Source organism: Sitodiplosis mosellana, unplaced genomic scaffold (assembly GCF_009176505.1).
Source record: "Sitodiplosis mosellana isolate CC-2019 unplaced genomic scaffold, AAFC_SMos_1.0 Smas_scaffold_12, whole genome shotgun sequence".
NCBI classification, from domain to species: Eukaryota; Metazoa; Arthropoda; class Insecta; order Diptera; family Cecidomyiidae; genus Sitodiplosis; species Sitodiplosis mosellana.
The window spans coordinates 232,219-257,114 of NW_022595254.1; the positions used below are offsets into that span (position 1 = coordinate 232,219).

The 24,896-nt window shown below is 36.0% G+C and overlaps 1 protein-coding gene across 2 annotated transcripts in view; it reads left to right on the top strand.

Moving 5' to 3' along the window:
• The first annotated feature begins 700 nt into the window (after nucleotides 1-700).
• Nucleotides 701-24,896, top strand: part of LOC129567665 (uncharacterized) — a 38,625-nt gene continuing 14,429 nt past the window's right edge. Inside the window, exons 1-5 of one of the 2 annotated variants that reach the window (XM_055444776.1) lie at nucleotides 701-1,555; nucleotides 10,894-11,440; nucleotides 18,768-18,947; nucleotides 19,446-19,537; nucleotides 19,741-19,872. In XM_055444776.1, the coding sequence (XP_055300751.1) occupies nucleotides 11,060-11,440; nucleotides 18,768-18,947; nucleotides 19,446-19,537; nucleotides 19,741-19,872 (785 nt within the window). In that variant the 5' untranslated portion in view covers nucleotides 701-1,555; nucleotides 10,894-11,059. The remainder of the gene's footprint in view (nucleotides 1,556-10,893; nucleotides 11,441-18,767; nucleotides 18,948-19,445; nucleotides 19,538-19,740; nucleotides 19,873-24,896) is intronic. The other variant, XM_055444777.1, reaches the window with a different exon arrangement.

Here is a 24,896-nt window from a genome sequence, read left to right on the forward strand (position 1 = left end):
GAGACGAACGACGGTTGCTGTCTTTGTGGAAATCAATCTGGCAACAACGTAATGTTTTCTCTTCATAGCACATTGTTGTCGGTATGCGTTGATAATCGCATTGTATGCAACCCGTTCATCATATCCTTGTCCCTTGTTACAAAGCATAAATCATAATTGATTTGAAGAAAAAACGTCGGCAACAGTCAATTCATAGAACTCAATTGCTGTTTTGATGACAATATCGACCAACTCTATGGAACCATAACCGCTCATTTCATTCTTAACGTTGTCGTCAATGTGGCAATAAGTGTCCACATTGGGCCCGTATCGAAAAAACATGACAAAATTCTTGGAAATGCCTAAAAAAAGGAAGCAAATACCAAGGTAGAAATTATAGTGCGAGTGAAAGTAAATAGTAAACAATGAAAAGCGGCAGCGACGGCGGCATCAGAACGAACGAACGTATTATGCTTTCCAATTTCATTCAGTGTGTACTACCGACAATAAATGGATTTGCGCATGTGTCACGTGCGACCAACAGCGGATAAATTGCACTAACTGTCGATTGTATGCTCGTCAGTTAAGTAACAGTGTATTTCCAGTACATTCCAGCCATTCGTTGAGAAAAGCTTACCAAAAAACCATACGAATATTTGATGATCAACAGCACCCGTGTCGTAACATACAAAAACATTGTGTCGACCACAGCACAAACATCAGTATCGTGCTGAATGTCATACCAAGCGGAAGCTTTTCAACATTCGTCCAACAATCGCTCGAAACCCTAACATGAACATTCATCGGAATTTATATACCCAAAGATATAAAATATTCAGTCTAAGGCAATTAGAGTTGCTCAAATTGGAAACAATAGCAAACAATCAGCTATTGCGAATGGAAGAAAACCAACCCCAAAACACAAATGGCACGTCGATATTTTTTTTTCTTTTTCGTAACAAAAAATATGGATTCCGTAACAGTATTTGTTGAACATGTGCAAGTGAAACAGAAGTATTCCTGATTAACGTTTTACTTTTGATGAGTTTGAAATAAGATCAAGCGTGTAGATTCTTTTTTTTTGTAAAAGGTTATCAGATAAAAGTTTTCATAAAGAAAAATGCATTGAATGGGTGTGACTGCTAAAAATCACGATGCGTATGGTTTTCATTCAAAGGAAATAGTTTTTTTTTTGCTTGAAAAATTATTAACTTGAAAAGTGATGGACCAAACGAAATAAATTACTTTGTGAAAAGTTAAACGCACTGACAGGGATACGCTCGGTGGTTAGTTTTTTTTTTCGTCTGCGTAGTTTCGAGAAAATTAATTTTCAGCCATAAGTCAAACAATATGGTAATGTGAAAAGTTTGTAATTAATCAAGATATTACGACGGTCAGTGGATATTTGATGCATTACGGTGCTGTGGTGAACGACTTTTTAAAGAAACCACACTGACATAAACCACACAAAATGGGTCGACATCGTTTAAACACAACAATCAACACCTAATTTAATCGTCAAACTAACCCAGGACGTGTATGATCACACAGACTAACCGCATAACGAAAAGCTTATGTAAGTGTCTATTCTCTCTTTCTTCTTGTTCTTCTCTTAAACAAATTCGAAATAATAAAAATCAGATTTAACGCCGCGGCGCAGTATCGTGGACGTGATCAACAACACACTGCATTTGTTCCATCCACTTGAAATAAATTGCCGTTGAATTGGTGCAGTTGATATTCGTTAATTTACGCTCATGACCACGAATACATTGTCGTTGATATAGCAAAACTTGACCATTTTGGCACGTTTTTGTGAGACATTGTGGATTTTCATCGCGATTACACTCAATTGGTATTTATCGTTATGATTGTTGTCGCGAACACAAGATTTTTCTTTCAGCCATCAAGTGCCAATTTAAAATCGAGATGAAAAATGCAGTCGTTGCCAAAAATACTCGATTGTAGCTTCGCCAAAAAACCTTTTCGATCACACGTTTAAATCAAAATTATCATCCCAAATTTGCCAAATCCATTAAACGCGACATAACCCAAACCATACTTTACATTTCGATTGTAAACACACATTACTCAATTTAACTGAATTTACAGTACACAAGCGATGTTTCATAGCGACTATACAATCCACAACATTTCACGGAGGTTCTGCCACTGTATATGCTGATAAATTGTATGGTAGAATGATTTGCCGTCATCTGTAGAATCATCTACTTACTTTCTGTGTGCAACATGGTGCAGAAATATCAACTTTATCCAGAACTTTTATTCCTTTAAGCCCAACTCTTTGCGAACTAAAGTGTGGATAAAAGCGAAGAACTTCGGATGAAAGTCAACTAGATCAGAGTGAAAATGGAATTTCAACGAAAATATTGACAAATTACTGGGAAATTGCAGACAGAAAGAGAAACATTAGCTGATGAAATTCCCGTTCGTAAAAACACAAATCCGACATTCGATGCGTTGCTTTGGTCGAATTTACTTTCAACATTTCTTTTGATCGTCATATTTCAATTAAATAAAATATTCAACTGAATTCAAAAAGTGACGAAGAATCTTGCTGCAGCATTCATGAATCAAAATTACATTGCACTAAAAATAAATTGAAACATTTTTTTCTCCATCCTTCTCAATAAACTCTGAATGAATTCTGATGAGTGGATATCGTTTCGCCCTTCGCATTGTTGAATGTTCATTGTTTCTCCATCAATTGACACATCAAAGTTGATTGATGAGCGCATTTGTATCGAATCCAAACAGAATCTCGCCTTAAGGCAACAACAATAAGCACATAATTTCATTTTCGGCATTTTAAGAAGTTTTACTGATTTGCAACAGGAAAAAAACGGCAGAAAAACGAATTTTCCTGAGTGAGTTACTATCTTTTTAATCTGGTTGGTTTTTCTTTTCGATTTAAGTCCAAATGAAGTGTAAATACGGAAATCACCCTTTTTAGCTGTGATACGGAAACCGAATAAATTTTGAATTCAAAAATTGTAACAGTCTTGCACTCTTTTCCGGCCAAACCTCTAACAAAACCCACATTATATTCAGCCAGAGCTTGGCGGTGTTTATTAAAATAAAATAAATAAATTTTGTAGGCGGCAAGAAGAACGGATATAAAGTTTATAAAAAAAAAATTGGGAATGGGGCCCTAAGTGATGAATATTTAAGAAACCTTTTATCCAAAAGGCATAATGGTTTTCGGTGATTTAGCAAGTTTTTCATTGGCTTGGATGTTTTTGGCTGTCAATTCAGTAATTCGATGGAAAAAAAAAGTGGAAAAGTTTTCCATCTGCTTTAAAACGTCAATCCTAATTAGTTGCCACGTTTTTCTCTCTCTGTAGAGTACGTACATGGGACGAGTAAATTAGCCCATAAACTTTGCTGGAATATAAATGGGATTTCACTTTATGTCAATTACGACATTAATTTCATTCACTGCGTAGTGTGAACGCCAGCAATTTTATGGAATAGTGATTATTAACAAAGTTTGCGATTCGCAAATTGCGAGAAAAAAAAACCAAAATGTATAGCTGTCGTTCGGAAACAATGCTGTTGAGAGAGAGAGAGAGAGGAAAGGAAATACTAGAAGAACTAGCAAAAAAATTGCACGCCTCGCATGATACGTGCGAATATGTGCCAATGGCTATTAAACACATAACTGCACTATTTTTTTCATTCCATGGAAAGCATATTCGAACCGCATTGGTTGGAATTTATTGATTGCAATCGATGAAAGAAGTGCCTTTCACTTCATCATACGGTTATCGTTTGATTGTTAACAAACACAGCGCTCGAAATACAGTTAATTTAATGTTATTAGGACATTATGGCGTTGTAGAATGGCCATATCGCAGTGAAAATTCTACTGAATTGTACAGAGTATGTTATACAGTACAGTACTCGTTGGAGAATGGTACAGAACAGGTGTATGCATACTTCGTACGGAGAATCGCCGTACGTGCGTTGAGCAACTTTATGAAAACGGAAATGTGATAATTATAACGAATGTGGTGCACTTGACATTCCAGTTTGTTTTCTCTTCATTTCAAGCCACCCGCAGGGAAAGATGAATAAATTAATTTCAACAACTTGATTAAAAAAAATGAATAAACAAAAAAGTTTGTGTATGCTCATAGAATTGATCAGAGAGCTGTTCCGGATACGATGGTAAAATGTCGAACAGAAGTTTAACTACGATGGCATACATATGCCGAGTAGTACGATATTCACCGAGTAGTTCAAAGAAAATTGGGGTTATTGGTTATACCGCCAGATAAACAGGTTTGAGGCGGACAAATTGTACTCAATTTGCATATTCGATCGTTTAAATTTTCAATGTAAATTTCAATGAAAATCACTTGCACCAAATACGGCATGATACGGATGAACACGGATTTTCCGCCCGAGAACAACTTTTTAACTGCCAATAATTAAATAATTGCCGTAAAATCAAAGTTGTGTTTGATTGCTTGTTCCTCAAGACTACCGCGAACAACTTTCAATTCGTGCAGCAAAATCCATTGATTTTACCATTTGGATACATGAATTGAAACATTTCACGTGATGTCTAAATATGTTCATTGAATTCTTAATAGGCTTATTTACAAAATATAATTGAACGAACAACAAAAAATTGATTTGATTCTCCGTTTTCAATTAAATACAAATTGATTGAAGCAAGAATTCGCATATTGAATTCGAATGCTGCATGAAAAGAACGCAGCAGGCCGTGAAAGTATACGTAACTTCAAAAGTTGGTTGCTGTGTCCTTGGAAATTGCTTATAGCGACAATAAAGATAGCGACCTTCCCATTAATACACATTTCTTTATTTAACTAAATTTATCTTCGCCCCCGAAACTTTGATCGCTTTCGCTGACATTGGTTTGGTTAAACTTTCGAATATCCCATCGAAAAATGACGAGGAGATAAAGAGAGATATGAACTCAATCATTCCTTTCATCAAATGCTATGGTTCAAATTTCGCGTAAATTTCGCTTCTTTGCTAAGTTTACGAAAACCATTGTCAGTTATCGGAGAAAAAGATTCATTCACAAAAATGCCGAGATATCTATGGTTTTCTTCGTTCAATTTTTTTTCTCGGGACTTGAATCTTGATTACCTTCAGCCATTCTTCCCCTTTAATGTTCCAAATTTCCATAAATAATTCTAATTCAATATTAAAAATTCATTGGGAATTTTGCGAACGCATTAGCCAAACTCAAGATTTAATCCAAACTTAAATTTCGTCATTATATGGCATCAACGTATCGCGATTTCATTGGGAGAGAAGGTTCAATTGTTAGTGATATATATATTGTTGCTTCCTTCGTCGACTTTGCTTTTGATTGTTGCTATACCATCAATTGTTTTTCGGTGGAAACGTTAAATCCCCTTTCAAATTGCAATTTGAAATTGTTTTCAGTGTTCGATATGTGTATAATGTGTTGGTGGTGTCGGTATTAAAACGATACCTGAGTCAATTGCATATCTATTTACAAAGCTGCTATTGAAACTCAAGTAACATTACAGCTTCGATCCGAAAAAGCATATATATGGGCGAGCAAACAACGTTGAATGATACTTACTCGACTAGAGTATTAAAGTCTTGATTTCTGTTGTCGAAGGTTTTGCTATTCTTTTAAAAAATCGTTTCTAAGCAACAAAAACGGTGTAACATTAGAAATATAGATACCAAACAAAGTACAAACCAAATAAAATGCAAAATACTTCAAAAAATGAAGAAAAATCAAATTTGGAGATGAAAAATGTGGAAAAATGTGACATAACCGCGTTCGGTGAGTGTTGCTGTGTCGTATCGTAATATTTGGTGGATGTTGTTCGAGGGTCGTCGTATGCTGTTGGCTTTCATAAACCAATTCTTCAGAAACGTTGGCGCATTCCCAAGAAATCATATGGAAAAGCGAGAATAAATAGTAAAATGGTAAAATAAAATCATTGCACACATAACGCAATTCATTCGCAGTTGCTTCGCAGTAAAATAAATTTCATTCGAACTTAGACTGAGTTCCGGGCTCTCTTGTGGCATTACAATTTCTATTTGCACACGCGATTTTTTCAACTACCACTGTTTCGGCGCTGCGTGCGATCGCTATTTCAATGATGTGAATCCAATAAAATGAGCAACCTTGTCAAATGTTTCCATTATGCGATATTTTTTCTCTCTCGCATCAATTTTCAATTTTTCCCCGGCGGAACTAGCGGAAGGTACTTTTTGATTATTGCCATTTTTTTCCTTCCTTTTCTTCCTTGCTCGTTTTTTTTCGCTAAACATTGAAACCTATTGTGTGAACCTATGTAGATGCTCGCCGATGGAACGAGACATTGGTAGAGAGTGCAAATAAAACTGACTTCATTTATATGCAAAGCACTCTGTGTATTCTTTTGTACACACAGTTTTTACTCATTTTTTCGACATTCGTTGAATCTCCATCTCGAAACGATTTGCTTGAAATTGCCTACGGAATTTTATGTATTTGATTTTTAACGAGGGAGTGTTTGAAATGGCCCTCGAATGATGGCATTTATTGTTTTTTGATTGTTTGTTCAATGTCGCCGGAAAAGAGCCAGGCCCAAAACGACTGCGAAAGATAAACAACACAGTCTTCGACAAAAAAAAACCTCAAACGAGATAAGCTTATTACATTTTTTCATGAAAAATCTCAAATTCAATTCCTTTTGTTCACACCATGCCCAACGTGGTCGGGTAAAAAAAACAATTGATACAACCTAGGATACCACCAAGTTTACTGTTGTAACATTAATTCCAGTGGATTCATGTAATGGATGTTTCTTTGTGCAGAATAAATACCAATTTGTGCTCTTTAAGACTTGCTCAACCAATTGGGAAGGTCATCTGTGCCTAGTGAAAATCAATTCACCAACTGGTTACATCCAACACAGTTGACACACACACCCACAAAATCACTGAAATTTACACTGTTGAACGATTGTGATTTGTATACATCGTTGTCATACGGCGGATATGGTTGCTTCTTGGAAATTAACGGCAGCCATAAACTTTTTTGCTTGGTGAACGTTTTCTCCTTTGCTCTTAATAGGAAGATTAATTACCTTTGATGTTCTACGGAAAGTATTTAAGTCGCTGTTTTCCGCATTATTTCACAATCCCTTTTACAAAAAGATCAGAAACACTTTCCAAACTCAACAGCCTCCGATTTCATGGAACGCATTTTGCCCACCAAAAAAAAGCTCACTAAAAATATGAACTCCTACGTTTTATGTTACAAACACCTTGAAAATGCAGACTTCAAAGTAAATATTGTATATTAAAATATCATAGAGTATGCTTAGAATATATTGTCAATAAAAAGTTAGTCTTATAGTCACAATCATTACAACCATTCTCAATACTTGATAGTAAACAAGTTATTCAACTCTGCGGGTGATTTGAAATAGGATACATTCTACAAATATTCAATGTGGCATTTTGCATCAATATATTCGATGCGAAGACCCATAGCCGCTGGTCCACACATTAAAGCCGACATTTACATCACAGAGTGCGATGCACATTTGTAAAAAAAAAATTAACCCAGAATTTAAAAACTCGGTTCACGTGAATTCGGGGATTTGGGACAGTTCGCTGCATGTGAGAATTCATGTAAACCGAATTTTCCATTTCAACCTGTTGATTACACCTAAATACTCTATCTCGCCAAAACCGAAATTGCGTATAAACAACATCGAATATTTCCCATCAGTTTTTCCACGAAATGAAAATCCCTATAACGCAATCTGCTCAACTCTCTACATGGTTGGCATTTCTAGTGTGGCCATACATTATTTAAAAAAACAGTGAATGAATGTATCTGAAATATTAGATAGTGTCGTTAGTATTGGATAGTGTCGAATTTTTTAAATTGAATAACATAAAACAATTAGTTGGTAGAGCGAGTATGTGGGAATTATTCAATGAACATATCATTTGTCTAACACAAAATGTTCAGAATTGAACAGATTAGATTCAAGCAATCATTGCATTGGGCCAAGCAGCCCTTTGCGCTTGGCCTTTTTTCCTATAAATAGTCGCGACATAGCGAGAAGTATTCAGTATTGATTTGGAAATGTTACCAAGAACATCGGTTTAGAATAAACGTTAAGAAAATGACGCTCGAGCATTTTTATTTATTTCATTTCTCCTTCAAATAAACAACACAAAATGTAACAACTGTTGTTAAACAACATGTGTATTAAATAGCGTAACGCAGTTCGAAAACATCACCCTCGTTCACTTCTTATGGGAAAGATGTGTTCGATAATTTATTGATGGGCGACAAGTGCACCACATGGACAAAACAAAAATTACGGGTTAACGCCGTTTTCGATATCAATTGTTGCCGGGCCTCAAATTTTGCATAACCATCAGCAATAACACTGTACTGGTATGTCAAAACTAAATTCGAACTGATATGGCAAACATGCGAAAACCGAGCATGCTCTACATCAAATTTCTCTAACGTATGTGCTTGTGTGTGTGCATGTGGATAATTTCGTTGCTATGCGGCTCTGACTGTGGGATATTCATATTTATTGCTACAAATAAATTGGACTCCAATGATCTAAAGCTTTTATGAACTGAGGTGTGAAACTATTTACTTTTTGTTTTGTTTGTTGCTAAAGCCAACCTTTTCATGACCATTCAAATGCTTTTGCCGAAATTCAACATGACATCAGTTCCGCGAAAAGCGCGAAAAATGATAAGAAAAAAAAAGTTCTATATAAAATTTGCTTTTTTATGTGCGCGATTTGCGCGCAACTAATAAGAGATAAAAGATCGATGTCTTAAGCAATGTTATAGAAGATCTCGAGTACTACAATTTCGTGGAAACCGTAAAAAACCGCGGAGGCTAGACGGGATGCCAACATACTTCCTTTTAACGCAGATAGAATCAACAGAAAACATACTTTCCTTTTCAAAAATATAAATCGACAAAAAAACATACATTCTTTTACGTCTCACGAATAGACATGATGTAGTATACCTTCATTTACAATGAGTCGAGGGAAAATAAATTGCATAATTTCAGTTGAACGATGTAATATGAACTGTAAACATTTCTATTTACTTGACTTTTTGCCGTTATTGGTTTCATGAATCATGATAGCCGCTCTTTTTCGCCTCCCTCTCGTCGTTTCTTGTTTGACTGTTTGCCACCAACCAGCCACCTGCCGTGTTTAATTTAATATTCGGTACTATCAGTAAACTTTGTCTGCGACACACGGCTGACGAGGGAACAGCAATTATCTTGATACATTGCCATCAATTGGTTTATCAACACTCGGACAGTCATTAATCGAGACGGTGACTCGGAGTAGCCAGGCCAACATGAAATCGTTTTTCTATACGACAAATTGAATTGATGACAAATGGATGTGGTTGAATTGTTCTGTTGCAGCGCCTGTCCGAGCGGGAGTTCCGGGAGTGCGGCGCACTGGGGCGCAAAAGGCGCGTGCGCGCCGAAGGCGCTCGTGCGCTTTATGTTAAAAATTTCTTTGGAAAAAGGATGCGCTTGATCGCCGAAGACGCTCTAGCGCTTCATGTTAGAATTTTTTTTGAAAAAAAAGGCGCGCAAGCGCAGAAAATTTAACATTATTGCGAACGCGCCGAAGACAGCTGATACCGAAATTTTGGAACTATTCAAAAATCCATACAGCGCGCCAATCTAAATTTGTATCGAGAATTACATAAAATAAGGCGCGATGAAATGAAGGAATTGGTGTCCAATGTTCAAAATTTGGTGCGCTTTTACTATATTCAAGTGTAGCTTGTATTTCAAGCGCCTTTTCTAAAATTCAAAATATAAACAATACGATTTCATCGCTTATTCAACTGATTACAAAATATATTTATTCATTTTGAGCGCCCTTTTTAATGTGATTTTCAGTAAACACAGTTTAAAGCGTGTATTCGCGCTACGTTTTTAAAGAGGTATATATTGTCAACGATATGATATTCTCAGTACATTCAGAACGCATATTTTCATTATCGTATAAAAATATGTCTACAGAATTGGTGAAAAATCGTAATTTTGTTCGATTCATCTACACACTCAACGAAATTAAGAACAATGGCATGGAAAATCTAGTTTTCGAATCACGTACAGAATTTTTGAGACAATTCTGAGTCAAAAACTTCCAGGGGCGTATGTATACAATTTGCACCGGGACGCTGTGAGCGCTCGGACAGGCACCGTTCCGTTGTGGTCAGTGATGGCCATGTCCATTAGAATGTGTTCATTCATCTGACATTAGGGGCAATCTCTTTTGTTTAGCAGAATTTAAAAAATGATTAACCCAAAAAAGTACGGGAAATATTTGATGAATTTCATATGAAAAATTGATGTTAATGAATGAACTTCGTCTGATATCGATTTATCTTCGTTTGATATATGTGCTTGTGCATGGCCACACGCGATGTTAACTCAATTAAATTATGATTAATTTCAGAAAACAAACAGGAAAACACTTGTACCGCCATTGATTAGCGATGTGGCCACAACTTCTACCATCTTTCGTTTAGTGTACAAAAGGCATGGGGTTTCAGTCGATGGTCAGCAAACATTTTCCACATTATTGCGCATACAAATGAAGTGGTTGGTCAGTTTGTTCAAACATGGAATCGCACGTTTTCAAAAATACTTCGAATTATTCAGAATTGATAAAAAATACAGTGAAATTTATTTAGAATAAATTGCACATGAATTATAACCGAATAATATATTTTGGACTGAGAATTTTAGAAATTGATTAAAATTTCAGTCATTAGGCAATCATTCATATGCAAATATCCTCATAGTATTTCGAATATTTATATCTAATTCATTTTCCGTCCAATTTTTTTTTTCAGAGTTCCCATTCGAAAAGGCGTTCGTGGAAAATTCCGGTGTAAATTTAAAAAAAACCGAAAATGTCATGTAAAACACAGTATTAGAACACATGTCGACAATTTCAATTTATTGAGCAATTTTCGGATACAAAACCAACAGAAAAAAAAACACAAAATTGCTAACAAAATGGCCAAAAACGGTGCACAGATCAATGATTTGCCGGACCAGCATTTGATTACAGTTTTTCAATATATTACTGGTTTGGAAAATATGACCGACAATGAGCTTAGTAAACCGATACTACGACCCGGTCTATATGACACATACATTCTGTTCATTATACAGTATGCACTGCTGTCGGTAATTGGAATGGTGACAAATATTTGGATCATTTATTATATTGCTCGTCATAAATTGTATCGTGACAATACGCACGCGTTTTTCATCAATTTAAGCGTATGCCATTTCGTTCAAAGTGCTTTCGTATTGCCCGTAACCCTTGTGGTAATCATAGTGCACAACTGGATTCTCGGACAATTTATGTGCTATTTCGTGCCGATGTTGCAGGTAAGCCACAAGTTCATCATCGACGTAAATTTGATGTTTCTATTAATTTTCGTATTAAATTAGTTCGGTGGGTTTATTGGTTACAGAGTCTATCGAATATGTCACGAATGATATCAAACTATTAATGATGGAATACACTCACATTACCACACATGGAATAGATATTGGAATTAGATTCGCCTTAATCAAAGCAAAACCCAACCAAACCAAACACATGTGTGCACACATACACACAATCCACCGAGTGTTTGCACAAGGATAACCGAAATTCCGTCGTCACTAATCCGATCACGAAACAAGATTGCAACTTGTTGAAAACTCGGTTGTTTCAGTGTGAAGATACGATTTCATCAGCTTGTTATCACTCACATATCAAAACATCAGTAACATTTCCCGATGAAAAATAACAGTGATGTTGGCATTACATCGAGTCGCATGTCGAAATCTAAGGGATTTATGACGAGACGTAAAATAACTCTTTTCGAATTGCTTGAAAATGCGAAATCGTGATACGTTATGAGGAAAAGAAAAATTAAGTTTTGTAGAATTATATGATGGCTTCGGAAAATGTGAATTGAGAGTGAAAAGCTATTCGCAGTAAAAAAAAAATTATACGACCTTGTTAATTCTTCTTCAGTCGAAACAGTACAAACTTAGAGAAGCCAATCACCTTTTTATCCGAAAAATGAATTATAATTCTTTTAAAAGAATAAATAAAATTTAAAAGTCTTTTAAAAGAATAAATGATAAACTTTATTTATTTCATGCTGCAAATCAAAACGAGTTCTGGGAAAAAGAAATTCATTTCAGTAACAAAATGTATTGCAGTATGTACAATGTACATGTACATCCAAGATTCAGGAATATGATACTTCTGTTTAAAAATGAACATTCGAAACGAATTCGATTGAAATCAAATTGATTGTATGTCATTGGATGTAAAGGTGTCAATAGGACAGATTTAGTCCGTCCGTCCTTTCGTGATTTTTTTTCGGACGGACAATTTCATTTTGTCCGTCCGTTTCGAATTCCAGGACGGACAAATTTATGTTGTCCGTCCGTTTCGAATTCCAGGACGGACAGTTTCATTTTGTCCGTCCGTTTAGAATTCCAGGACGGACAAAATGAAATTGTCCGTCCGTTTGGGATTTAGGACGGACGGACGGACATATTTTTAGGACGGACGGACAAAATATATCAAACGGACGGAAACGGACAATTTTTAAACGGACGGACAAAAATTTGTCCGTCCTATTAATGATTGGTGTCCAAGTTATCATTAGCAAAACTGGGACAAAATGAAGACGATGCGATTAGTTTTTTGTAAGTTGGAGTTAAGAATGTACGTATTATTTTTGATTGAAAAAAAAAATTGAATAAAAAACAAACAATGTTCATGTAAAAAACAGTGTTTATTCAGTTTTTTTCCGTGTATTCTCTTCCCAATTTTTTCATTTTTTTGATTGAAAAAAAATTGAATAAAAACCAAACAATGTTCATTTAAAAAACAGTGTCTATATTTTAATTGATGCTATACCCGTATTGCTTTCATTTTGATTGACGTCAGGTCCTTCATTCATCAAGTCGTTATAATTTACATCGATATAGGATTCGATTTCGCTATAATTTGCAAAAATTAGTTTTTTATTAGCATGAATTTGTAGCAGTTTTAAACACAAGCTTCGTATGTATTCAGTACTTCAAATGAAAAAAAAAACAATAATATTTGTGTAATGGAAATTTCTCGTTCATCCTGAAATTGAATATAATGGATCTTTACGTGTGCTATTGTTTTTAAGTGTGCAACAAAATGAGTGGAAGTTCAACTGTGGAACACCGGTCAAGACTCATTGGTTTCCACGGTATTGTGAGCGTTTCGTGACTTGGCGCATCGAGATAAATTTTCTATTGCATCAAATCAAATATTTAATTTTTCCCTCTTCTTTTTCTATTCGATCACTGTGGTTCATTTTTTCTCATTCTTTCATGAGCAATCGTATGGTCTCCTAATGTGATAACGAACATCAATCATTGATAGGACGGGCAAATTTTTGTCCGTCCGTTTCCGTCCGTTTGATATATTTTGTCCGTCCGTCCTAAAAATATGTCCGTCCGTCCGTCCTAAATCCCAAACGGACGGACAATTTCATTTTGTCCGTCCTGGAATTCTTAACGGACGGACAAAATGAAATTGTCCGTCCTGAAATTCGAAACGGACGGACAATTTCATTTTGTCCGTCCTTGAATTCTAAACGGACGGACAAAATGAAATTGTCCGTCCTTGAATTCTAAACGGACGGACAAAATGAAATGTCCGTCCTTGAACCCCAAAACGGACGGACGGACACGAAATGTCCGTCCGCTGTCCGTCCTATTGACACCTTTAATTGGATGCACAAATTTCGTTTAAGAAATTAATAAAATGTTACAAATGTCATACATTTCTGATGTTTGAAGAAGGCGGCCGATCAATGAAATGATGTCAAATTATTTCCGTTATTGGTATTGTGCTGTGGATGAAATGTCAATATGGTATACATCCCGTTGATATGAAGAGGCATATCAATCACAAGCAATCAACGTTTCGGGCAAAATTCAATCAAACATATGTTCTGAAAACAAACGTTGGATAAATCGTAGCTCTTTATATCTGAGTGACAAACATCATACACGCATATAATGAAAGTTGTGTGGGTGCGCACAGGGAAAATCACAAGTGTTGAAATATTGTGCTCGATGTTTATTCTCCATAGAGAATAACGTTTCCGTTGAACTAATTTCATTTCTTGGAAGAGAAAAAGAGAAAAGAAATCACATATCGGAATGAAATTCATTCTTTTTTCTTTTGACTGAAAACTCTCAAGAAATATTTGTAAAAAACAACTTGCACATCATTGGATCTCTGAGAAAAAATTTCGTTTCCAGCATGACTTTTTTGCATTTCCATATTCCATTCAATTGAATATTTTCTATTTTTTCACATTGCTCGCTTCATTTCATGCGTTGTCTGACCTTTTTCCGAAGCAATTGTTATGAATAGCACTTCGAAGAAATGTCGATGTTATCTTCAATACCGTATGGTATTCTATTGAACGTGATGAGTTGAGCCAAAGAAAACAATGAAATTCACGAAATTGAATCCAACCGCAAGCCATTTGAATGGTTGATCGTGAAAAAAAAGGTAGAACAACACGAAAAATTGATATGTGTATTCATAGGCACGAAAAAAAGGAAAAAAAAGATTTGTTTAGATTGATGGTCGCAAAATATGCAAAAACAACATGATTTTTTTTCCCTTGTCCGTTTAGGTGCTCAATTTGTTATCAGTATTTCCAATGCTTCGAGAAACTTAATTTTCTTGTTCCACCTTTCGCCAACGACGGCATATTCAATTTAGTATTACAGAATGCGGCAAAGATCTCCCAAGCAAAAATCCACACTGATTTGACGTTGCGTTAACGCATATCTGACACTGTTCCCACACGGTTTTGAACGTCAAACCGTGTGGCTATAGTATAATAGAGTGTGAAGCCGTTTGACATCATTTTTGATTTCGAATAACCGTGTGGATGCAGTGTAAGTTTGTTCAGGTATCAAGAGTTGACATCAAAAATGGTGTCAAACGACTTCACACTCTACTATATTATAGCCACACGGTTTGACGTTCAAAACCGTGTGAAAACAGTGTCAGATATGTGTAAACGCAACGTCGATTCAGTGTAAATTTTTGGTTGGGTCTATGTATAAGAAAGCTCTTAAAGTTCTATTTTGGTGCGATGAGTCGATTGAAGTGTGTTTTTCTCAGTTGACATTCATTTTTTCTCTTCTCTTTATACGGGTGAAATATGAATATGTTAAAAAAAGGAGTGAAAAATTGCATTACAGTAAAAGCTTTTAATGCTGCGATGGTGTTTTTTTATGTCTTCCATTTATTTATCGCTTGAATTCGGTCCACTTCACATATACTGCGTCTTTTTTGCCTTCACTCTTACTCTGTTCCATATCACAGTAACGGTTCTTGGCAAAGATTCTTTGCCGAAGAGTCATATTTGATTAGAAAACCCTCAATTTTTGCTAATGGACAAGAAATTAACTCTTACTCCGTTTCGGTTGGTACAAAGTGGAAATTAGCAAAATTGCACGACAAACAATTTGTGTGTTGAATCGTCAGTTAAGGAAGTTCAAGGTTGAATTGCGACTCTTTTTCCAGTCCTTATTGTAATAACTGTGTGTTTATATCCATGAGGAAGAAGTAGACCGTGCAAATTTGTGTCTGTTTTTTTGAAAATGAAAAGGTCAATTTAATGATAAAAAAATGGACATTTCGACACTTGTGCAAACGATTTGAATATATTTGTTGCTTGGGCTTCGTTTCTCAAGAAAGAAAAAATAGAAATGGCCACAAAAAATGCTTCGATTTCAATGAAACGAACAATATTCGTAACGTAGCGACGTATTTCCCAATTACAGCTTCGTTTTTTTCAAATTCGAATCTCACTTTGGACATTCAGTTAGTCCTCTTTTTGTAATCGATAGCCGAAGAATTGATTCTTTGTGATGAAGAGCATGTCTGCTTTTTCACTGCAATGGGTGGCCATTTTTTTTGTAAGTGTTGTTGTCGTTGATATGTTGTCACGCAAAAAACTACGATCCAATAGTTTGACAGTACAATATATTTTGTCTGTCATTCTTGAGACACAATTGATATGTGTGCATGCATCATGGGTGCTTAATATTTTTTGCCTTTGACATATATACCTAGCTGTCAAGTCGAAATTTAATACCACAAACCGATTTATTGAGCTACTGAAGTGATTGCAAACGAGTTGTATTTCAAATGTATTCAAAGCTGTTCGCTCATCGTTCGACAGAAAGCAATCAAGTGATGTGGGAAAAGGATATCAAAATGGAAATATACTCAAAACATTTTAGTTGGAGTGGCACACACAAGTCGTCTTCCATACCTTTGGGTTTGGTTGTGCTTTTTTGTCTCTTTCAACATGGCTAATTATTGTTGAAAACGACGATGTTTTATGCCATCCATAGGTTTACACAGTAAACTTTGATGTTATTAGAAACGATGCAAAGTTCCATGAAAATTAGGCAAAGGTTACCGTATGGACCATAAGGTAACCGTATGGACTCTGAGATAATGTATGCTATGGTAATCGAATCGTACGTCTTAAATAATAACACCATTCAAAACTGAAACGTGTCATCTTGGAATGCTTGACTCTGCGTTTTGATAAAGTTACAGAAATTCGCTGAGCTCTGTCTATGTTCACGGAGCTAAAATCAAGTTGGTGTAATAAATAATTGCATAAATGCGCATAAAAATGAGTTGGAAATTTTCGAGCGAAATTCATTCGCAGAATTTTCAGCTCGTCATTTGATGATGTTGAAAAACTGTCAAAAGAAAGAAAGAAAAACAAATCAGTCGTCTTCATCCAGCTGGATTGTTTTAACCTCGGTGCGGCTGCGGGATGTTAGATACTACGATTGTACGTCCCAGAAAAGTAAAAACCACAAGCAGATAACGAAAAATAAAGCGCACCCAACGAACAAACAAATTATGTTTGGTGACATATTGAGTGTATGTGTTCATCTTTATGGTTTTTCTATTCCGTAAAAATATTAAAGCAGCAGGGGAGCATTGGTGTGTGCCTGTCGTTATCCATTCGCATGCAGAGTTACAACCAGAGACTGCATATTTGCTGTTGAGTAGGCCTGAGCTGAGCTGAATTTGCTAACTCAGGCGCCTGAAGCGTCATTTTAACGCATTCACAGTACAAAATTCATATTCCCATCCAGATTTGCCAAGTCAAATTTGATGCTGATCTGGATGGGAATATGAATTTTGTACTGTGAATGCGTTAAAATAACGCTTCAGGCGCCTGAGTTAGCATATTCAAGTCAGCTCAGGCCTACTCAGCAGCAAATATGCAGTCTATGGTTACAACTCGAGTTCGGAGTCAAAATGAACAAAGCCATACGCGCCGATGACAAATGTTTGTCTGTTGAAAATGAAGCATTTTCGAATCGAAGTGAAGTCGCTTTAGTCATGTCATGTTATTTTTTATCCTGTCGTCGTTGTTGCTGTGTATTACTGATGGCATCCGAATGATGTTTACCGTTCACAGCGTACACTGCTCCATTTCAAGTTGCACACTCCAAAGTAGAAAAAAAAATCCAGAAAGAAAACACAGTATGACAATGTACGCAAGTGGATCCATAAATTTCGCATGATTTGCACGAAGTGACTGTATTTAACTTTGTTTCCAATGCGAGAGACTACGACATGAATGAGACTTTTCACATTTTCACACACACACACACATTCACGCTTTTTTATCCAGTTTGTTCGCTCATCGTCATCGTCCGTTCATCGGTTTCACATGAACAACATGATGGTTGACATGGTTGAAGATGTGTGAAAGTGTTTGGTTAGCACAGAAGTGAATGAAACCCGTCGACTTAGCTTTTGTCAATTTCATTTTTTTCACCACACACTACCTTTATTTATCATCATAAAATGCGCATCGTGTTCAAATTAATGTTTTATTCACACATTGTTGCCATGTCGCACGCTATACATAGCATCCGAAGCATGGAACGTGTTTAGCAAGAAAAAATCGAAGCGCCATGCGACGCTGAAATGGGATTGAAAATAAAATTTTACAAAAGCTATTTACAGTGGAATGAAACAAACACCATGTGAGAAACGCTTGTTGGAAAACAAATAAAACGAAAAAATAAACAAACAAATTTGCGCCTCAACAATATTTGACCATGGGTGGCTCAATGTGATAGTGATTGCATTAATTATGTATTTGAATGTGTTCGAATCATTTGTCAAATGATGATATTCGTGACATTTTGCAACGGATCCTCGTCAACATTGATTGTTGTTATTTCCATAACATTCATAGCGTTGGGATGGACATCTATTCTATGGTTTCACTTGAAAAGTGCTACTCTCTCTCTCCCACGCACACAAATATTTATTATAGGTGGTGAATAAAAAAAAAAATCTCGGGAGATTTTTGCTTTTCTGTAACTGTCATCAATCATTTTAAAAGGGATTCAAAAAGTTAAATTAACCATGAAATTCTCACTTATTCCCAGAAAATATGTTTTACGCTCGAAAATATTTCGTTTCCAACTGGGCATGATATAACATAATAACCGTTTGATAGTTTCTAGCTTCAGCGAGAATGCCAGAGCCAACAAATAATAAATTAATGTGATTTTACGCAAATCCCAGTCCGGAATTTCAAAGAATAAATTTTTAATTAATGTTTTGCTCTGATTTGATGTTTCTCCACAGGATATTCCTCTACATGCCGCGCTGCTGACGCACCTATTGATTGCATGGGACCGAATGCGATGGCTAAACGATCCAATGAATTCGCGGTTCCCAGCTTTCGTGTGCAGCTGTGCCACGTGGCTGACTGGCATGGTTATCGCATTGCCCTATCCCATTTACACTACGTATCTCGATCTTGGAGTGAGTATATTATTCATTTTTTGCTAATAGCTTTTTATTCCGATGAATTTTCCTTGATTGCGCTACTTGAATATTCTTTGATTCTTTTTATATTTTAAACGATTGAAATCATCTCACATGAACGATGAGTGAGAGTGAAGATGGCACTTTGGTTCTTATCTTCAGCTCTCGTCTATAGAAATATTATGGTAAATTCCCAGAAGGAAGAGCATGAGGTGAGACATGTGGTGCCATTCTCATTCTCATTCAGTTCATATACAAATTGACTAGTTAGAATGACAAACGATGGAATCCCAAATGTCATTTTTGTTTTATTGAGTGCAATACTACGACTAGCACTAATGCAATGTGTTGCTTCTCATTAAAACTGTAATAATGCTGATGAATTGCACTTTGGGATTTCCGCTTGCAAATGTGCTGTGATTTTTTTTTTCGGCAAGAGAATTTTGCTAAACTGGAGGTTTATCCATATGAATGTTTGCATTTTGTGTTTCGCAGTTGTATTTCCAGAGATTCCATGATGTTGGCATATGTGTTGTGAATCTGGTGGATGACAGTCAAGAATACACACGAGGACTATTTTTCCTAATGTAAGTATATTGTGTTCGGCCACAATTCCAATTTATATATAATCACGTTTTACGGTTTTTTATTCAATTATTCTAATTGTGCTGTGTCTTCATTTTCTTCTCGCTTCAACACGCAAATAAAACCAACAAACCAATGACTATCATTCATATCGAAATATGGATTGTCTTTAATATCCTCGTTGTGATGTTATCGTATCAAATAGGTATATCGCACCGAGTGTCATACTAGCCTATCTATACATACATACGGCGAAAGATCTACGGCCTCCGGAAGGTGAATTAAGTGTGATGATGTATGAGCAAAGGGCCGATATTATAGCTCACCGCCATCAACGGTAAGTAACTAAATTTTTTTTGACTAGATACGTATGTTTCTGATGGGTATTTCATCTGTGTTCAGTAGACTAGATTGACGATGAGAACATTGAAGATGAATATCTCCTGAGAGCATTTGCCACTTCGTTCACCACATGCATGAGATGTTTGACATAACCGAAATAGCAAGAGCAAATGCTTATCCTTGCTACATCAATAGCCCATATTGTGCTCGGTCCTTTTGAGTTCAGTGAACAATGTGAGTGAAAATTTTGACGATTATTGTGTGCGAATGTTCACTTCCACACTCAATCACCAACCTCATTCGGATTCATTCACACTGAATATTAATTGGAAAATCGCTATCGTCACACTTCGAATGAAGTTAAAACCGAATGGCAAACACTTGGAACGTGTTGTTTTGTAATTAGACACGTCGTGGAATTTGGCGCGTGCTCTCATTGATTTGCTTAGGTCAAATGAAATTCAATGAACTTGGTAGCTTCGGCATCGTGTTGTCTTAGTTCAAACAAACCATATTTAATCATAATCCAGATTGTCTTGTTCATGCACATGACTGAGCTTAGTTATTCTGTTCTTGGCAACAGTGTCTCTCACAGTCGAAATTCACTGAAATGATTCATTATTTATTCACACTGTAGATTTTACAGTCGTTTTGTGTGTCTCTTCTATCTCTCTCTCACACCATTTATCATGACACACACGAACATACACAGTTTCCATTATTTGCACACTTCAGCCGCATGCAACTGTAAATTTCCGTCGATAATGTTTCGTATTTGTCTCTTTGCGTATTTAAGAAGACATTGTACTGTGTGTATCTGAATTCTGAATAAATCGACTGTGTGATGCGTATTTTCAAGGCGTTGGCTATATCCCAGACGCACACACGTATAAATTAGAATGATTTTACAAGAATTCGTAAGATAAATTTATTTTGTGTGTCTTTTGTCATAATTTTGTGTTGGGCGCCGTCGCCGTCAGGTGCATTTATGTCACAAATCGGTATGATTTAAATTCGTAGACAAGCATTCGTTTTAATTTCGCAATGGTTACATTTCTTCGAACACATTACTGGGCCTTGGTGTGTCAGGCAACTGGTGTACAATTTACAGAGGCGGAGAATGCTGAAGCTATGCAGAAATCGTCTCAATCATCATCCAAGTATGTATGTAATTTCAGTGTGAAAATTGAGAAGTGCGACATGTTATTGTCGCACACCATAATATCTTCTGACACATTTGCCTTATCGAATGATAGTGATACCGTTGCTAAGCAATGCACAGAAGTAGAGAACAGAATAACATTATGAACAATCCGATGGGCTATTTCACATAAACTTCTTTTCGGTGCCGTCACAGACAAGAAAATTCAAAGAAAACAAAGTCGAGGAAATGTGACAATCGTAAAAAAAGGTCCAATAACCAAATATACATAAAGCCCAAGCATTTTGTCAATGCCACCAGGGAACCATTTCTCGCAAGGAATAAGCATCTATCTCTCTCTATCTCTCTCTATCTCTCTCTATCTCTCTCTCTCTCTTTCTTTTCGCCGTTTGTATTTCCCCCTCTATCTTTCGCTATCGTTTCAGATCTATCTCATTTTTACACACTTCGTTGCAACCAATTTTGCCTTGGAGATTTTCTTTAATAACAATATATGGCGATGATTTGCGATATTTTCATGTACATTATTTACAATTTAACGATGGAAAAGTCTAGCAAATGTTCTTGCTAAGCTCATTATAATGAATTTTGAGAAAAGATCATAATTATTGGCAATATTGGCACAATAAAGGGGTCTGTGTTGCTCAATTTGAGTTACATATTCGTCCATTATTTATTTCATTTTTCATCCATAGCAACAATCAGACAATATTTTGATGGAAAAAAAGAAATCGCTTGCGGCACGACACACAAAGTATCCACAATGGAAGAGATCAAAGTAAAATATTCTGAAATGTTCAATAGTTTTTTTTTTCGCAATTGCATTTTTCAATGCTAGTGGTTTTTCATTGACCCAGAAATTCCAGTTGAATAAATTCGCGTATGAAATGAGAAAATATATTTTTAGCGATCAGATCCGTTTGAAGTTCTTTCTTTTTTTCAGCAATAAATTGCGATTTTCCCAACCCTATTGTTTGCTGGGTTGTGTTGCATTCCATTCCCGAAAGGAATCAATTATGTTAGATATGCGAAGTCCATAAAAACTGTTTCACATTAGACGCGTGAAACCATTTGTGAACAACACAGCAAACAAGTTGTTTGAAACAACAACGACGACGACGAGAGATTCATTCTGGAATCGCAATAATGAATAAATGAATTCTCGTAAATTGTATCGCACGTTTTGCAGCACTTTGTTTCTTAAATCCGTGCAATTTATTTGATATACAAGTTTCATTCCAACACAAATACACAACATACATTTATGTTTTCTTGGGAATTCGTAAGAGTACAGTTGTCGAGACTGAAAAATAATAAGCAAAATCGAAACACAAGGAAAGAATTTTATGTCAGATTGAACGAAAGCGTGCTCCTTCCGCGTCGGAAAACTGTGTAGAACTCAAACAAATTGAATACATTCAAATAAACAGCAGGAATTGATGGCTGCTATCACAGCGACGACACAACTGCGTGCTCCTATAAATACGCGTGTTTGTTTGACTATGTGATAACTGATGATAATAATGGAAAATAATTCTTTTTGCATTTAATACATATATATGAGAGAGTCGGCGTAATTTTGAATCCTACGCCATCAAGATGCCTGTAGACATAACAGAGACAATTATGTTCTGTTTGTTCCGTATTTGTCTCGTGGCGGTTTATTTCGTGAATTGAGAGCAACAAATGTTCATAAGCAGTGCCGTAGCGTCCAAAGAGGCTCTCGAGGCTCAGCCACTCCAAAAAATCTTTACGCCAAATGAGAGCCAAGATAATTTTTGGCGCGCTTGCAATAACATTCAACATTATAATATTGATTATAACACACTATTTTGAGAAATTACAATGATTGTAGAATCAGTATTAAATCGTAATTTTTTCTAGTCTTTAGGGGAATAGGAACAAGGGCTTGGAAACATTTTAAGTGTAGCTCCCAAGTCCCAACGAATATTGCAATTTTTGCTCAATTTCATGGTAATTTGGGAATATTTGTATGGAAGCTACCACCATTTAAGTTTCGATCTACCTGAAACATTCATATAATTCAATTTATACTGAAAAAAATTGAGATTCTGACAGTTTCGTGGTGATTGTAATACACATCAGAAGTGGGTTTTTTCAGCCACATAGTTTGGTGGAATTCCCTTGGACCAAGTTCCAAACTTTGAGGCCAATGCGCCACATGTAAACATTATTTAATGGAGCTAAACATCCTCGTCTAATACCATTGATTTTACATACAAAATTACAACAAGAAACGACAAAAGTGACCTCTCGTAGCGGCACAGTTGAAACTAACGAAACAAATACAATTGAACATGTCATTTTCATGTTCAATGTTGGTTCTGTTGTTTACCGTATAGCCGGAGAGAGATGTCTACAGCTTAGTGGCATTGAATGACATTCAACAACCATGGAGCTAAAAATTTAAATGACTCATTTTTTGAGCCAACCTATGAAAATGGATTACCACCTGTAAAATTCGAAAAAGTGCGAAAAAACACCCTGCCTTGAAGTTTTGTGGCTGAGCTACCCCAAAAAAAATTCGTCACGCTATGGCACGTATATGATTCTTATACGATTTTTCTATGTTCGTTGAAATTTATTGCAGCATATCATTATTCGAGTCTGTAATATTCCAAAAAAAAACACTGCTGTTTCTGTGGGAGACGTAGACAAATACCGAAATGAAGAAATTGTACATAAAACTCAGTGTGTGAGCTGGAATGCATGAATGATAAAATTTGGTTTGTCATTGTTTAAAGGGACTCATCTCTGGTTTCAACTGGGAGTCTCATACTTGAGCAGATAGGCTCATTGTTTGGAAATCGCTCCACAATACTGTTAGTATGCGAGATTGCATGTAGTAGATTGTATGAGTTCGTTAGAGCATAGCTGGAGGAGAAATTCCGTCTTTCCGGCTTGAGCATAATATGACTTTTGGACGCTGAGATACCATATTATGCACGCAATTGTTTGCTCTTCCAAAAATCTGTAGTTGACCTGGAATTCGAAATTCATCACTTCTTTCGGCGGTGGAACGTACGGGTTGGATAAAAACAAATTATTAAAAATTCAAAAAAATCGTATCTCTATGAGTACGATATACTCCAGCTCATACTGTGACTAAGCCAAAGGGAGTCTCCTTCATCAATATCCTTTCTTTATTTTTTATAATAATAATATGGTGTCGACGCAAAATATATATGTTTCGGATGTGTGATTGAAGCCTTAAATTAACATCTGGAAAATCAAGTGAAAAACATGGCGAGAGTGTGCCCTCGTGTGGAGCATATTTTACATGCAGACTCTCTATTAAAGAGTGTTCCACATTTTCATATTCTATTAACATTATTCAATTTTGAGCGTTGTGGTGGAAAAGGTGATAAGGAGATAGAGTAGCAGTACACGGTACGACACATACATACATTCGCATACACACAAGATAATAATTAACATTGTGAATTTCCCTCGACATTTCCTGAGTCGTGCTTCACTTCAATAAAGCGTGAAAGTGAAACATTTCCACAAATAAGCATACATAAAATCATTATGGCGCACATCACTGTTGGTTTACGTGATTGCAAGAGGTTTTTTTTCTGCAGCCCGTTAATTATCGGATGTTATTCGATAGGAAATGTGATACGAACCGTATTAATATTCATTTTATGCGTGCTTGTAACATATGTATGTGTCGCATAGATAATCCGCTTCTACCCGAGTGGAAATGCCTTTGCTTCTAAAAAGCAATTCATCATCGGACAGTTTTGCTTCTTTTTTCTGAATTTCCATCAAAATATTGCAGCACTCCTGAATGCTCCTGAATTGCTTCGTTTTCATCTGAATTTCTTCTGAAT